General features: G+C 46.7%; 1 protein-coding gene across 1 annotated transcript in view; it reads right to left on the bottom strand.

Moving 5' to 3' along the window:
• Nucleotides 1–8,876: 8,876 nt before the first annotated feature.
• Nucleotides 8,877–16,673, bottom strand: part of CMYA5 (cardiomyopathy associated 5) — a 56,023-nt gene continuing 48,226 nt past the window's right edge. The window contains exons 10-13 of the mRNA XM_028749055.2: nt 15,942–16,075; nt 15,638–15,737; nt 14,600–14,773; nt 8,877–10,290 (exon numbers count right to left, since the gene is read on the bottom strand). Of these exons, the coding sequence (XP_028604888.2) occupies nt 10,038–10,290; nt 14,600–14,773; nt 15,638–15,737; nt 15,942–16,075 (661 nt within the window). The 3' untranslated portion in view covers nt 8,877–10,037. The remainder of the gene's footprint in view (nt 10,291–14,599; nt 14,774–15,637; nt 15,738–15,941; nt 16,076–16,673) is intronic.

Below are 16,673 nucleotides of genomic sequence, written 5' to 3'. Positions count from 1 at the left end.
TGTTTATTGGCAGCTCTCCCTGACACATTGCACATTCTCATCAAAGCAATAAAGATTTCAGTAAATAAAGCGAAAACCAACATCTTTATTTACTTACTTGCTTATTATCATGCTTGTTCCTTATTGAAACTCCCATGCTATAACTTCCATGTGTGCCACCTTATTTGTTTTTGCTTCCCTCCTCATTAACATCTCTTTAAGCTGCCACTCTGTAGCGGCTTTCCTTGTTTAGTCTATTCCACAGCAGCCATTCATCCTCCTGCTACCCCCCCCCCCCACACACACACTGCAAATGAGAGAGGCCTTTGAAGCGGGAGGTAATTTTGGCCACACAAAAGAGGCACCATCTTTAATTTGCAAGCCAGTTATTTCTGCTCCACACTTAGATTTTCAGATTTTACTCTTCTTCGGCAAGTTAACACGTGCATAATATTACAAAGCATTCAAACATCTATACAAAAAGAGCATCTGGAGATGCTGAGCTTTATTTTATATGGATAATAACTGAGTCACATCAACCGATTTACTGTACTTTTTATAAACCACAGCCATCCACCCTCCGCTCAGTTGCTAAGAGATGGGGTTTGCTTTTGTTTTAAATTGCAGAAGATCATCTCAACCTGCTTAACACAAAATCAATACAGCATTCGTTAAAGGAGAGGGGTCCTAATGTGCAGGGACTTCCCAAATTAATTGCAAGCAGGCAGCTTCCTGGAAGTGACAACTGCTGCTTTTCTCTTATTTGGTCCCTGACAATTTATATAAAAGCAGAAATGCCGCAATGAAGAATGAAAGCAGAACTGCCAGTTACACCCCCCCCCCATAAAGGATATTTGAATTTAACACACACACACCCCAGGCAGAAATTCAATTGGTGCAGTTGTTTCTGGCACAGAGTCGGAGTGATGATATAGCTGCAGAGCTCTGACACAGCCTTAGTCAGGAACCCTAATGAAAGAGGTTTCCCTTTTCCCGCCTTCCTCTCTGAAGCCCAAAAGCCCAGTGTAGCTAAATTTAGCAATGTTTAAGGATTAAACTGCATGCAGTGCTAAAGGCATACTTGCATTCAACACACTTTTTAAACAGCGTAGAAGCTGCAGTGCACGCGCACACACACACACACACACACACACACACACACACCCCAAATCAGTACTGGAACCACAGCATGTGATTTGCACTTGAGGGAAACGAAGCATATCATAAACCTTCCCCTAGCTTTAGGATGCAGCCTAGTTTTCTACTGAAGACAACAACTGTTAACATTCTTAGCTTTCTTCTGTGTAGTCTTAAGCATGGCATGCATGGTTTCTTTAATCAGACAATGTACAAAAAAGGCTACAATTCTCAGTTTCCCCCAAGAAACCACTCTGATAATTGTAGCTCCGTAAAGAGAACAGGGATCTCCTACTCTCAGTAACTTTAACAAACTACAGTTCCCAGGATTCTTTGTGGGAAGCCATGACTGCTTAAAGTGGCGTGAGCCTGCTTTAAATATATAGTGGGAGGGTTTAAATGTGTGGGTAATGGACAAGGTAGGTGGGTGAGGTTTTTGTTTTAATTCTGTCATCTGACTACCTGTAATGAAACTGTTAAACTCTTGTATACCGTATTTTTCGCACGATTGGACGCACCGGACCATAGGACGCACCTAGTTTTTTGGGGGGGAAATAAAGGAAAAAAATTTCCCCTTTATTTCCCCCCCAAAAGCAGGTCAGGGAAACCGAACCAGGTCGAGGAACAGCGGGATAGTGGCGCTGCGCCTCCTGCTGTCCCCCAAGCTTGTGGGGCTGGCCGATGTCTGTCTGGCGGGCGGGGAGCTCTGCTTCAGGGCGCCCCACCCGCCAGGCAGCAGGCTGCTATCCGCAGCGTGGGGAGCCCTGTGGGGAACTCCTGCAAGGTTCCCCACTCTGCGGATGTATGCCTGGCGCGAGGGGCGCTCTGCTTCAGGGCGCCCCACCCGCCAGGCAGCAGGCTGCTATCCGCAGCGTGGGGAGCCTTGTCGGGAACTCCTGCAAGCCTCCCCACTCTGCGGATGTCTGCCTGGCGCGAGGGGCGCTCTGCTTCAGGGCGCCCCACCCGCCAGGCAGCAGGCTGCTATCCGCAGCGTGGGGAGCCTTGTCGGGAACTCCTGCAAGCCTCCCCACTCTGCGGATGTCTGCCTGGCGCGAGGGGCGCTCTGCTTCAGGGCGCCCCACCCGCCAGGCAGCAGGCTGCTATCCGCAGCGTGGGGAGCCTTGTCGGGAACTCCTGCAAGGCTCCCCACTCTGCGGATGTATGCCTGGCGCGAGGGGCGCTCTGCTTCAGGGCGCCCCACCCGCCAGGCAGCAGGCTGCTATCCGCAGCGTGGGGAGCCTTGTCGGGAACTCCTGCAAGCCTCCCCACTCTGCGGATGTCTGCCTGGCGCGAGGGGCGCTCTGCTTCAGGGCGCCCCACCCGCCAGGCAGCAGGCTGCTATCCGCAGCGTGGGGAGCCTTGTCGGGAACTCCTGCAAGCCTCCCCACTCTGCGGATGTCTGCCTGGCGCGAGGGGCGCTCTGCTTCAGGGCGCCCCACCCGCCAGGCAGCAGGCTGCTATCCGCAGCGTGGGGAGCCTTGTCGGGAACTCCTGCAAGCCTCCCCACTCTGCGGATGTCTGCCTGGCGCGAGGGGCGCTCTGCTTCAGGGCGCCCCACCCGCCAGGCAGCAGGCTGCTATCCGCAGCGTGGGGAGCCTTGTCGGGAACTCCTGCAAGGCTCCCCACTCTGCGGATGTATGCCTGGCGCGAGGGGCGCTCTGCTTCAGGGCGCCCCACCCGCCAGGCAGCAGGCTGCTATCCGCAGCGCGGGGAGCCTTGTCGGGAACTCCTGCAAGGCTCCCCACTCTGCGGATGTATGCCTGGCGCGAGGGGCGCTCTGCTTCAGGGCGCCCCACCCGCCAGGCAGCAGGCTGCTATCCGCAGCGTGGGGAGCCTTGTCAGGAACTCCTGCAAGCCTCCCCACTCTGCGGATGTCTGCCTGGCGCGAGGGGCGCTCTGCTTCAGGGCGCCCCACCCGCCAGGCAGCAGGCTGCTATCCGCAGCGTGGGGAGCCTTGTCGGGAACTCCTGCAAGGCTCCCCACTCTGCGGATGTATGCCTGGCGCGAGGGGCGCTCTGCTTCAGGGCGCCCCACCCGCCAGGCAGCAGGCTGCTATCCGCAGCGTGGGGAGCCCTGTGGGGAATTCCTGCAAGGCTCCCCATGCTGCGGATGTGTTCCCGAAGCGCCTGGAGCTCTGCTTTCAGGGCGCCTGGCGCTCCGGGAAGCAGGCTGAGCGGAGCGCTAATCCCGAAGCCCCAAGCTTCGGGATTAGCGCGGCGCTTCGCTAGCCCTGGGAGAGCCACGCAACGTCGCGGGGCTCTCCCAGGGCTAACGAGACCTTGCCGGCACCCAGAAGCTTGGGGCGCGCTGAGTTCCACGCGCCCCAAGCTTCGGGATTAGCGCGGCGCTTCGCTAGCCCTGGGAGAGCCACGCAACGTCGCGGGGCTCTCCCAGGGCTAGCGAGACCTTGCCGGCACCCAGAAGCTTGGGGCGCGCTGAGCTCCACGCGCCCCAAGCTTCGGGATTAGTGCGGCGCTTCGCTAGCCCTGGGAGAGCCACGCAACGTCGCGGGGCTCTCCCAGGGCTAGCGAGACCTTGCCGGCACCCAGAAGCTTGGGGCGCGCTGTGCTCCGCACGCCCCAAGCTTCTGGATTAGCGCAGCGGTCCGCTAGCCGTGGGAGAGCTGGGTCTCCCACGGCTAGCGGATAGCTTCCTGAAGCCTGGAGAGCGAGAGGGGTCGGTGCGCACCGACCCCTCTCACTCTCCAGGCTTCAGCGAAAGCCTGCATTCGCTCCATAGGACGCACACACATTTTCCCTTGCTTTTTGGGAGGGAAAAAGTGCGTCCTATGGTGCGAAAAATACGGTATATGCTTACACACAAACACACACAATTCACACCTTGCAAGGGTGGCTGACTGGTGCCCTTCAGAGGTTTTGAACTCCAACTCCCATCAGCTGCAGCCAGTCTAGCCAATGGTCAAGGATGATGGGGACTGTAGTCCTGCGATATCTGGAAGGCCCCTGGTGCTGGCGTTGAGCTAAAGCGTTAACCTCGTCTTAATGTTCTTTTCTAGAACAGAAAAGACTGTGAGTTTTGCAGATCAATAGCATCTATTCTACTGAGACTCTGCTTCCTCACTCCCTTGATAGCAAAACAAACGCTTCTATCTTACAGCCAGCTATATATTTTCCATCTCAAGACCTCAGGATTACTGAGGCCAAGCCACACCTATTGAAGTTTTGGTTTTCCCCTGACTTCAATAGGCTTTAGATCTAGGCTGCTGCTGCAACCAGAAGAAACAATTATGTACAATACTGAAAATGGCACTGCAAGAAACAAAAATCGAGCCCAGAGGTACATCCTTTAAAATAAGTTTTAAAAAAACACATCTAGGAATTCAGACTTTGGCTGGAGTCAGATGTTTGCAGGGTGGACACAGTATGAATACCCAGCTTCAAATACCCCCCCCCCCTCAGCTTAGAAGCTCACTGGCTGATCTTGGGCCAGTTTCTCTTTCTCCAGGCTAGCATAGGAATCTGCTTCCTACCATGTAGACTATTTGCCTATATAGCTCAGAAAACGTAGTGGGCATCACATCTTCAAACAAGTATGCTTTGGGGCCGGTTGTAGAACTGGGAGTCTTTGACTCAGTTTTGCAAGGAATGCTAAGCCAAATCCAAACGATGGCTTAGTGTGGATTCACGAGGGTTCCCAAAGAGGAGATCACAGCCACTGTACCATAACCTTAAGCCTTCTCCTGTGCTTCCCCAGTCAGCCTCCAGCAGACATACCATGAGCCATAAAACAAGAACAAACTTTGGTTGCAGCTCATCAGAGGCAGAGGGCCTTCTCGGTAGTGGCACCCGCCCTGTGGAACGCCCTCCCACCAGATGTCAAAGAGAACAACTACCAAACTTTTAGGAGACATCTGAAGGCAGCCCTGTTTAGGGAAGCTTTTAATGTTTGATGTATTACTGTATTTTAATATTTGGTTGGAAGCCGCCCAGAGTGGCTGGGGAAGCCCAGCCAGATTGGTGGGGTATAAATAAATTATTATTATTATTATTATTATTATTATTATTATTATTAATTATTACCTTGGAGTAGGTATTTTTATCTTGTGAACCACCCTGAGTTCTTTGATGAAGGGCTGCATAATAATAATAGGAGCACAGAGGCTGCGGTCTCCTTTCCGGTTCACACTAAGTCATGGTTTGGCTTGGCATTCATGTGCAAACCAGGTCTTAAGATTAACTGGCACTGTAATATGGGACGCTAGCATAAAAGATGGCTGTACAAGTCAGATAGTTTTTGGGGGTTGTTGTCGTTTTGCAGTTGTTTGTTAATCAATATTTGTTAGTGAAAACAAAACAAAAGGTTCTGGGAGATTTTAATGTTCTCCCAATGATGTCTGAGTTGTTGCCATTTCTGATGTCAAATTCATGTCCATTTTTTGTGAATAGAACTGATTGAAGGCGATTACACTAGATAGTCTCTAAGATGGCACAAGGCGCTTTGTTATTCTCGCTGCAACAGATTAGCACAGCCACTATTCTGGCGAATTCTCGTAGGTTGCAACTTGTTTCACCCTATTCAAATTTAAAGTCGATGTTGGGGATCCTTCTATAGTTGCTATTTAAAATCGTTATTGAGTTGGATCTAATTTACATAATACCTTCAAGACATGATCATCACTCTTTCGTGGATGGCTCCTCCACCAGAGATAGATAGAATGTATAGCCACCATTGACCCAAAAAGGTGGATTATGTACAATTCCAAAATATAATTCAAGCAATTAAAATATAAATTTAAAACATGATTGAAAGCATCAATTAAAAACAGCAGTATATCATTCATCCATCTCCAAAGCCCTAAAAGGAACATCTTGATCTGTCAGTGGAAGATATACACCAGAATTGGGGAACCTCAGGCCCACGGAAGGAATCTCCCTGTTTAGCCCTCAGAACTGGCCCCAGGCCACACCCCCTACCCAAAATACTTTGCACCCTGTGTGGTTTTCCCTGGGTGAAACACATCCTTGACCTCTGATAATGCCTTTTGCATGCCTGGATGGAAGATGGAGAGGGGTATGGAAGTGTGTAGAAACTACCAAAGGTAAAATTTACAATTTTTGCCATGTCTGCTTTTGCTTCTGGCTCCACCCACCACTGGCATGTGGCCCTTGGAAGGGTGTCTAAAAGGGAATGTGGCCCTCAGGCTGAAAAAGTGCCCCCAAGCTTGATATCCAGTGTTGTGACTTTTCAGTGCTGTTATAATGGCAAAGCCACTGACATTTAACTACATCTGGATCGCAATGTGAATGTATGCAACTTGCAATATATTGTGGAGGAAGCTCTTTTATCCCTTAAAACAGGATTCTACTCTCACATTAGAGCAAGAATACGACTAACCTATGTGCCTCCTTTGTACTTATGCAGCCTGGAATCCTCAGACTAAGGTGGAATCTACACACATATAAAAATGCTGTGAAAATGCTTTTTTAATTATTATTTTTTGCATGGCTCACCATCTAGTGTCACATATGTATATTGCACTTTACAACACATCTAAAACATTTTATTTGCAGCTGTGTAGCAGAGACCTAAGATACAGGACAAAGCTTGCCTCATGAAGAAGGAAACTAACCAATTCAGAGTTTTCACTGTAACTTACCAGGTTGTGGTCCTGCTTCTACCTGCAGAGAAGGATGAGGAAGAAAGTGGCAGATCACGGCAATAGGCTCCTTGTCTCGGCTGCCTCTTCCTCTGTCTGGGCCTCTGTATTAGTAAATCTAGAACGTGTGCTGGCAGTCACTCATGCTCACTCATGATGTGGATGCAGAATATTTTGATTTGAGCAAAGCATCTGACAGTGTCCCCCACGATATCCTCGTTGACAAGATGGCAAAATCTGGCCCACTGTTAGGTGGATCTGTAGCTGGTTGAACGACCATCATGATATTAATGGCTCTGCATCAGGCCGGAGGGAAGTACTGAGTGCAATGCCATGCTGTTCAGCGTTTTTATCAGTGGCTTGGATGAAAATGTAGAGGGAATGCTAATCAAATCTGCAGAAGATAGGAATCTAAGAGGGAGAGCCAAGACCGTTGAAGAGAGACTCGAGATTCAAAATGATCTTGATCTTGACAGGCTGGAGAACTGGGCGAGAGCCAATAAGTAATAAAGAACACATTTCTTCAACAGAATTAAAGCTTGCATTCAGAGCAGAGTTAGGGGAGCCTTTGGCCCTGCAAACATTTTGTTGGACTGCAACTTCCATCATCTCCAGCCAGCATGGCCAGTGATCAGGAATGATGGGAGTCGGAGTACAGCAACATCTAGAGGGCCTCAGATTCCCATCGCTGAATTACATGTGAAACTAGCAAGATTCTTAGCAATTACATTATAGGTTTAAAATAAATAAATATCAGACTTGGGGTCGCAGCTACTGTTCCCAGCTGAGATACTGCTAAAAAACACACGCGAAGCCATGTGGCAATTACCATTGAGGGGTGCTATTGCTTTGGTTGTTATTATGTTACATATTTTCGTGTTTTGCTACTTTAAAGAATACTAATAATGAGGAAGGAAAACTCCCATTGGAGCAAACGGGGACAATGTCCCTAAGGTGCACAATTCAGTGCTGCAATGGTATCAAGACAAGTGATGAGGAAGTCACAGGAGCAAGACTTGACAACACTCCGATATAAGTATCATACTGAGGTTGTTTAACTAGCTTTCTTACATGCCTTATTTTATGTTCTAGTATGTTTCTCCTGCCAACCTAGCAGTTCGAAAGCACGTCAAAGTGCAAGTAGATAAATAGGTGCCGCTCTGGCGGAAAGGTAAACGGTGTTTCTATGCACTGCTCTGGTTCGCCAGAAGCGGCTTAGTCATGCTGGCCACATGACCCGGAAGCTGTACGCTGGCTCCCTTGGCCAAGAAAGCAAGAGTTGGCCACGACTGGACCTAATGGTCAGGGGTCCCTTTACCTTTACCTTTATGTTTCCCTTAAATAAACCGTCTTTGTCTTTTACATTTCCTTTTAAAGGATCCTGTCATTTAAGATTTTGCCTTGGGTCAAAATCTTAAAGGTAAAGAAAAACTTTCATTTACAAGTATGCCCTATGATGTTTCAGAACATAATAACTAATATCGTTCTAATAACGTTAAACGGGTCGGTGTAGATCCAGCCCAGGTGCCACATTGCAAATTCATCATTATAAAAAAACAAAAACAGAAACTGGGTAGGGCAGTGGCTGGAAAGAGGGAGAACATGAAGCCTCTCCTTCTTTAATGATGTATTGGGATTTCTGTGAGAACAAGTAGGCATGCTCAACAGGAATAAATGGTGACACATCATCAGGTGCTTGTGGAACGCGCTTTCTCCTTCTGTGATTGTGAGCACCAGATAACAGGTATGAAAAGCTTGGTGAAACCCTGTATGTTTCCCTACATTTTAGTGTTCTTCCATTTGACAGCTTAATATTAAAAATGGGTATCGCAAATAGGTTTTTGTTGTATCTCCCCTCCCCCCACCCACTTAACATATTTACCCAGATAGGGTAAATCCAGACTAAATGGGGGTAGGGGGAATAAGGGCTGGCATTTTGATGCCAACAATGCTGTGTGGGTGCTGGAAAAATCTGGATACATGTGCAGTACTGGTACTACAATAAACACTCATCACCATCAAGAAGAGCAATTTCAGAACGCTGTCACATTATTGTTCACACATCAGAAACATTTCCCACTTCTTTTTAAAGCACTGAATGATATATTGTTTTTCTGGGCAATGACATTGAAAATAAAACCTGTTCGTTTTTAATTTTTTAATTGCACGTAATACCATTAAAACAGTATTAGAATAATTTTCATATGAACAAACTGCCCTGATCCAGTTAGGCCCCAAATGTTAGGACACTACAATAAGAATCCAGCATTTTATGCTCAAACATCCTAGCAGATTGGAAACTCTGTATGTTTATATGTGCCACACTTGAGCTGCCAGGCTCTGCCTGTCAGTCAAAAATAAAAATAAAAATGAGTGTAACTGAAATCAAGATGGGCAATGTTATTAATATCAATAGGAGTGCTAACCTGGTCAGCGATTATATGAGGTGTAGAGACTGAAAGCAGTCCCCTCTAACCAAATCCTAGCAGCCCCACCCATCTTGACTGGAGGTAGGCCTGTGTGGGTCAGTCCTCAACCAGCTGGATTGCAGACAATGAGCACACTCCTCCCAATAATTTATTCTTGCTGGGCCCTGTGAAAATGCATTGGAATCAATTCATTTCAAAAGGGACCAATGGAGAAGTTCCTGGCACCCGACCCCAGTGAGTGTAGCACAAACATTTTGGCAGTCCTTTAGTATACATCACAGAAAGTAGTAAGTAAAGAGATAACTTGTGTGTCTTGGTGCTATGTAGGATCACAGAACCTAATACTGAGTCAAACTACCAGTCAGTCTAGCTCAGTAATGTTAGCAGCTGCTCTTCAGGGTACCAGAGAGCGGTCTCTCCTAGTCCTACCCAGAGATGATGGGGATCAAATCTGCAAAGCAGATGCTCTAACACTGAGCTATGGCTCTTCTTTCTGTGTATGTCTGCACGTGCGCCTTATGTGAATGATTCCAGTGAATAAAAACAACTTCGGAAGAGAGTTAACCACCACCCAGGGACTTCGCATGTGGGTGAGTTATGTGGGCTCTGTGAATAACCTCACACTTTTGTTCCTAAGAGGAGCTTCCTTGATCTGCTTTTGAAACTTCCCCCAAGTATAAAAAATACTTTACGAAGTAGTGTTGGCAAGGGGGAATGTATGATGGAAGTCCTGTTGAAGCCACTGAGTTCACAGAGCATTTCTCTGGCTTGTAGTTCTTAAACATTAACTTATCTTAGAAGAAGGAAACAAGGCCACCCCAAGCACATTCTATCCGATTTTTTTGTTGTATTGCATGTAGTTCGAAAGAAAATGTTTAGCTTTGCTTCACAAATTCTGGAAGCTCCATGCCCGTATGCAGGTGAAGGACTCCTGGCTCCTCCAACACAAAGGCAGGGTGAGCAGCATCGGTGAATTTCTGCCGGATGGCAAACAGGAGCTGCCCTCTTTCCGCGTTGAAAAATAAGAGTCTTCCAGCATTATAATCCAGCAGAATGCCAATGCGGGGAGGCTGTTCTGTCACAATGACATCACTCATTTCACCACGATGGAGGACCTTATACAGGAAACTGAAGAAGAGTGCAAGATTAGGTCAACAAGAATTCACTGCACAGCCTATCGCAATATTTCTTTCTATCTGCCAGATATTAGCAAATGGAAACCCTTAGCGGCTAAAGCTTTAATACACACATTTTCACACATTGAAATGCTCCCCTTTGGTGCAGATGAGTGCTGTGGTAAAAATAAGGGGGTACTATCTGGTTCTGATCATGTAATATATGCAAAAACGTGAGGTGGGTTGCAATGATTTTGGAAGCATTATGATTGGATGAAGGAACGAAGGAGTCTGGAGCCTGATGAACGGTGTTGTCAGAATTGCCAAATCTTGGGAGGATTTCAGAATAGCAGTAATCCTTGCTCCATGTCTGCTTGCCTGACGGAACCATCTGTCCTCTGCCTTACGCTGCAGTTCCCAAGCTGGCTGTTATGCAGTTGTGAAGCACTGTGACACACAGCTCACTGCCAACTGCTTAGCCCTCCCAGAATAGCTCAGTTGGTAGAGCACGAGACTCTTAATCTCAGGGACATGGGTTCGAGCTCCACGTTGGGCAAAAAGATTCCTGCATTGCAGGGGGTTGGACTAGAGGGGCCTCGTGGTCGCTTCCAACTTTACACATCTATGATTCCCCTGAGTGCTGCACAAAGGGACTTTGATGGATGGGTGAGACAGCCCACCTGTCAATCATCTGGTGTCATAATGACGCCAGGTTCTTGGCAGGTGAGTTGTCCCCAATGAAAGTTGGCCTGCTTGGGTAGAGACAGGTAAGGATGTGGCATGCTGGGCCAAAAAGGGTCCCCATCCACTGTGCCTAAGGTGGCGGGTTAACTTAGGAGGTGTAGGCCTGGCTGCATGGCTCACACCGATCTGTTTGAGAACAGACAGGAATGGCCAGACGGCTGAGGAGGAACAACTAGCAGGCTGCCACCACTGCCGCTCAACAGCTGCAATCGCCTCGCTCTGTTTAATGGTAGGGCCAGCCCAGGCAATTTATCTGGATCCAAGTTTTCTCAATGCATGCCTATGAGTAGCACTCACACACACAGTTGATTTCTATGAGGATGGAGTGATGGGGTGTCGAAGAGGGCAATTTACCCAGATCCAGCTTATACCAATGCATTTCAATGGCTATTTGAATGACTTTTTAAAGTCTATTTACCCCAGTTGTTCCTTTGGAGACAGTTCCTTAAAATGGCCATATGAGCAAGCAATCCATCACTCTTGTTTTAATGCATTCTAATGGTCCTTTGGCCAATTCAGCATCTTTGTATATTCATTTGGAAGGAAGCAATGCATTCCAAGGGTCATTTTCTGTCATTTGTTTTAGCGTGTTGTCCTCTCCCCTCCCCAATATAGAGCCACCTGCTGTGCCAAGCTTGATGAAAAAAGCTAAGATGGCTTTTACTAGCACTATCTGTTCAAAGCCAGCAGATATTTTTGCATTTCAAGGTGAATATCAAAAGCAACAGAAGCTTCTGACAATGTCTCTTTTAACTTTGGATCCTCAGTGGTACTGATGGAATTGCATTTGGCTCTGTGGCCTTTTATTGCAGACAAGCATTCCACATTCCCATGTTGCAGAGCAAAGCAGCAAGGGTGGCCTTCCCTTTTAACCCTAAACAGTTGCTTTTGCTTTGTTTAGTAAACTGAATGTTTCACACTGCAGAGAATATCCGCCCTCCCTTCCCCACAGGTGGGCGGGGTTTGCGGCACCAAGCGAGGCTCACCTGGGCGGGTGCCACCCACCTGCCTGAGCTGGCCTTTGACGCGCCCCCGGCCAGGGAGGACAATGGACAGCCGGCCGGGGGTGGGCCTAAGGCCAAAGGAAAAGAGGCTGACTCCGGGGCTCAAGCCTCTTTTGCTGCTCTTCCTTCTGGGATCAAGATCAGGATCAGGAGTGTATCCGGCCTTCTTTATTTTTGCTTGCATTTGGGCGGCGGGGGGGGGGCATCGCTCCCCACCACCGCCTGCCCGGTGCCCCTTCCTACCCAGGCGGGCAGCGCGGGGCTCCAGCAAGGCCGCGGCTGGGCCTGCTTGCTTTGGCAGCGGGGGGGGGCACTGCTTTTCCTTTGGCATCCTCCAAAGGACGCCCATTGTAAACGTTTTGCTCTGATATGCACATCTATTTCAATCAACAAAGAGTCCTGTGGCACCTTAAAGACTTAACAACTTTTATTGCAGTCTAAGGGTCCACTCCTCTCCATGAAAGCTTATGTCATAATAAAATTTATTAGTCTTTAGGGTGCCACAAAACCCTCTGTTGATTTTGCAGCAGCAGACTAACATGACTGCAACGCTGGAATTTATTTCAATGTAATTGATTGAAAGTCAAGTGATTAATCAAATGACAGACCTAGGAGACGCCAAACACAAGGATTAGGTCATTCTGGATGGATGGACTATTCCGGGTTTTACTTCCCTAATAAATACGCAGGTTGCTCCTAAGCCACAGTCCCTCCCCCACCCAAAACATTAAAATAATAACTTTGTGTAATCAGTCATTCATTTCCAGGTGGTTAGCTTAAACAATGGCTTGTTGGAAACATGCCAAAGTCATAGCCCATGGTTTGACGATGGTTTGTTTCAGCAGGTGATAGTTAAAGATCAACCACAGTTTGTCAGGTTTGGACAAGCTGCAGTTTGTGAAAGCATCTCAACCTCTCTTTACAGCCATACCAAAGCAGGGAAGGTAGAAGTGCATGAATCCAAAGATTGCCTCAGCTCATTCCCATCATGATAAACCATGTTTTAGCATGAGGTCCAGTTACCACCATTGTGCATAGGAAGCCTACCTACATTTGGGTAAAAACACATAGGCTCCTGTAGAAACCACACCTTGAATGGACAGAGATTAGGAGTGGGTCTAGACGATGCAATTCCAGCCCCTCTGGGTCAATCCCCTCTGCACACACAGTTCTACACAGAAGTAAATTACCACACAGGACAAATAATTCTGACCTGTTGCACAGAGCTGTTCCTGAGATAATTTATGTGATGCAAATTAAACACTTGAAATGTGTTACATACTATAAAATATTTCAGGAAGCGGGCACCTTGAAATGCAACATTACAAGCATTAAATATAACCTGCCATTGATGGTTATGGCTGTAATACTAAAACTCCTGATCAGATTATGGAAAGTGGAAGCCTAAGAAGCACCCACGACGTAACCTTATCTGCCAGTGTAGAGGACAGGGAGTATATCATCAGAGCACTATTCTCAGTCACCAATCATCCAGACTTTCAGAGTCCTGGATTCTCTCCAAAAAAACATCCCTCTCCTTCGCCCTGTCACCTGCTAAATCATCAAGATGACCCTGGGTGAAGCAGCTATGGTAGAAATGTCTCACATACACAGGAAAATCAGACCAGGGAACAGACGGGTCGATCTTGTGGTTGGAGTATTCATTACAGCTACAAATTCCAGAGGCTCAAATTTCTGCTCCTATTTCAGTTGATGAAAGTTGTGCCATCCAGAAAAACCGGGAACAAAATATTGAGATGGGATTTCTTTGAGCCACTATAATCCTAATCGTTCAGACTCAGTACCCCAGCTGTAAATGGGCCTTTTTCACAGGGTTGTTGTAATCATGGCAAGGGAAACTGGGTGCCAATAGATGTTTCCCTCCTGCAGCTGATAGCAGCTTATTACCGAGCACGGATAAAGGGCTAACATTCCTCCCAATTCATTGTGAACCTCATCTTGCTGCCCACAGCTGTTGCTTAGGATTGGAGCATTAAAACAGGATGAGAAATTGCAGATCGTGGTGATAAGCCAATGTGCAACTCAGCATCCATATTCCACGCCACTAGTGTAATACCTGGAGGGAGCATTTGCACATCTCTCCTGCACTGAGATGTATTGAGCTGTCCCTGCATCTGGAGCCTGTTCATCTCATACAAGAAGATGTCCAAAGATGTCCTCCTTTGGACATCACTTGTGCATATGCTTCTTGCCACTTTCCATAACATCCAAGCTGTCCTCCAAGGCAACACGTCACTATTTATCACTCCCTCTAATGCTCAACTCTGGTGGCACCAAGCCGATCATTTTGTAGGCCAAGCAGCACTACCCACAAACAAAATTTCCAGTGAATCTGGGGGAACCTTGAGGGTTGCAGAAGTACAACACTTAATAATAAATGACGCCCCTGTAAGTGCTGTATACCTTTTAAAAGTTGCCAAGTATCTTCTAGTGGCTTACAAACAGAAAATCAACACACACCCATGCACCCATAGGGGAAGGGAGGAGAAGGAATAGACTGGAAAGGACATGTAATTTCACAGCTTATTTAAAAAATAAGATGTTCTTCATTACCTTGTCTTGCTAGGACAATGCAAGCACCAGGAAGCATTGTTCTGACCTAGGATGCTGTCTTGTGGCATAGTAGAATAGCAGATCCCAACCTTGTAAGCGGAACAGCCACTCACAGTTGTTTCCCAGTAGTGACATCCTCGAGCAGACAGGAGCTCTCCTAGTACTGGGGAGATGCTGCACACAGAGATAACAGAAACAAATGCAGCATTATATTGGCCAAAGTCAAACAATGGTTTGAACCTTCGACATCAGAAAGCTCCAATGTCTTCACCATGGGTAGGCAACCTAAGGCCCGGGGGCCTGATCTGGCCCAATTGCCTTCTAAATCCGGCCCATGGACGGTCTGGGAATCAGCATGTTTTTACATGAGTAGAATGTGTCCTTTTATTTAAAATGCATCTCTGGGTTATTTGTGGGGCATAGGAATTCATTCATTTATTTATTTTTCAAAATATAGTCTGGCCCCCCACAAGGTCTGAGGGACGGTAGACTGGCCCACAGCTGAAAAAGTTTGCTGACCTCTGGTCTTTACCTTTAACAGTGAGATTTCACCTGCCTCAAAAGAAGAAACAAGCCTGTGTTGCATTTTTTAATGTATGCATATTGAAATTTATCAGTTGTCAAATATTCAGGATAGGAATATTTGGCTTTGTTTTTAATCCAACCAGTTCAGTAACGAGAGAGAGAGAGAGAGAGAGAGAGAGAGAGAGAGAGAGAGAGAGAGAGAGAGAGAGAGAGATGTGCCCAGTATAGATTTTTACAAAGCAATTTTGCGTAATACAATGCATTTTGTATGCTATTTTCACCAATTTGCACATTCTTTCACCCTAGTACACACATTTTTGTACACACTCCTTGGTTCTGAAATGAATTAAGAATTGAATTGGTTGTGTTTTGGTTTGGAAATTGCCAATTTGGTGGTTTCATGCTTCGAGGCAAACTGAAATGAATTCCTGTCATCCCTAACCTACATAGATCTTCACATCCTGTTGACAATAAAGCTCAATAGTAAGGAGGAGTAAATATGAGTAGACTTACCCAGTGGCTTCAGTTTCCTCAGGAAGGCATATCATGGTTCCACTTGGTGACACTTGCAAAGCAGGCGCAGCTGTTTCTTTCATTATGTGAAATCTAGTTCCTGATGTGATTCACAGGAAAGAAATAAAATCTACTTCAGGGATTATTATTACATTGTGCATTTGTAGTGAATCACAAAATCTTAAGGCCTACAGTAATCACTGCCAATGAAACAATGTACAACAGAATTTACTAAAAAGGCATTTGCATTTCCTTCTGAGACAGAAAGGAATCCTTTCCCACGAGTTAGAAAGTGTTTATCTACCTCTGGTCGAGATGAGAGCAGCTTCACTCTGTTCACTTGTCCCAAAGATGTTAATTGCTCTCACGTAAAAGAAATAATTTACATTGGATTCTAGGTGAACTTTCATTTCAGGTCGTTTAATTCCAGCCAGGGATCTGAAATATATAATAAACATATTCTGAATTCTGTGGAAGAAAATCCATAACTGTTTGCCCTCTCAAAAATCACTCCTGGCCCTCAAGCTGCTTTTCTCTCAGCAGGGGAAAAGATAAAGGAACCTTTATTTTTCTCCTTAAAGAGGGGAGAAAGACAACTTGGGATTTTTAAATATATACACACACATACACATTTTATCAGTATTGATACAAAACAGTTCCAACTTAGACAAAAACTCTAAGAAGAAACAAGGTAAAAAGCATTTTCTCACAGAAACCATTGCCCGAAGTGCAGTTTTTAAACAGAAACATTTATGGTGGGGTTGAAGAACAGGACCTGGCTTCCTGCAGTTCACCAACAGTGGGGCCACCCACCTGTCAATCACCAGGTGTCATCTGTGATGCCCATGGAACCACAAGGTTCCTGACTGCTATGTTATAGCTGCCTTTGGAAAGACAGTCCTTTCAAAAAGATGAGCATGATCACAGGGAAGGAACTTTGGAGACTCTCCCTGTATGAGATTGTCAGAAGCCATGTTTGCAAGAAGAGCTCTCAATGAACCACTCCCCTTGCCAACTTAGTGTGGTGCATCAGTTT

Source organism: Podarcis muralis, chromosome 11, assembly GCF_964188315.1.
Source record: "Podarcis muralis chromosome 11, rPodMur119.hap1.1, whole genome shotgun sequence".
Lineage (NCBI taxonomy): Eukaryota > Metazoa > Chordata > Lepidosauria > Squamata > Lacertidae > Podarcis > Podarcis muralis.
Note: the sequence above shows the minus strand (reverse complement) of the source record. Positions and strands in the feature narration are given on the sequence as shown.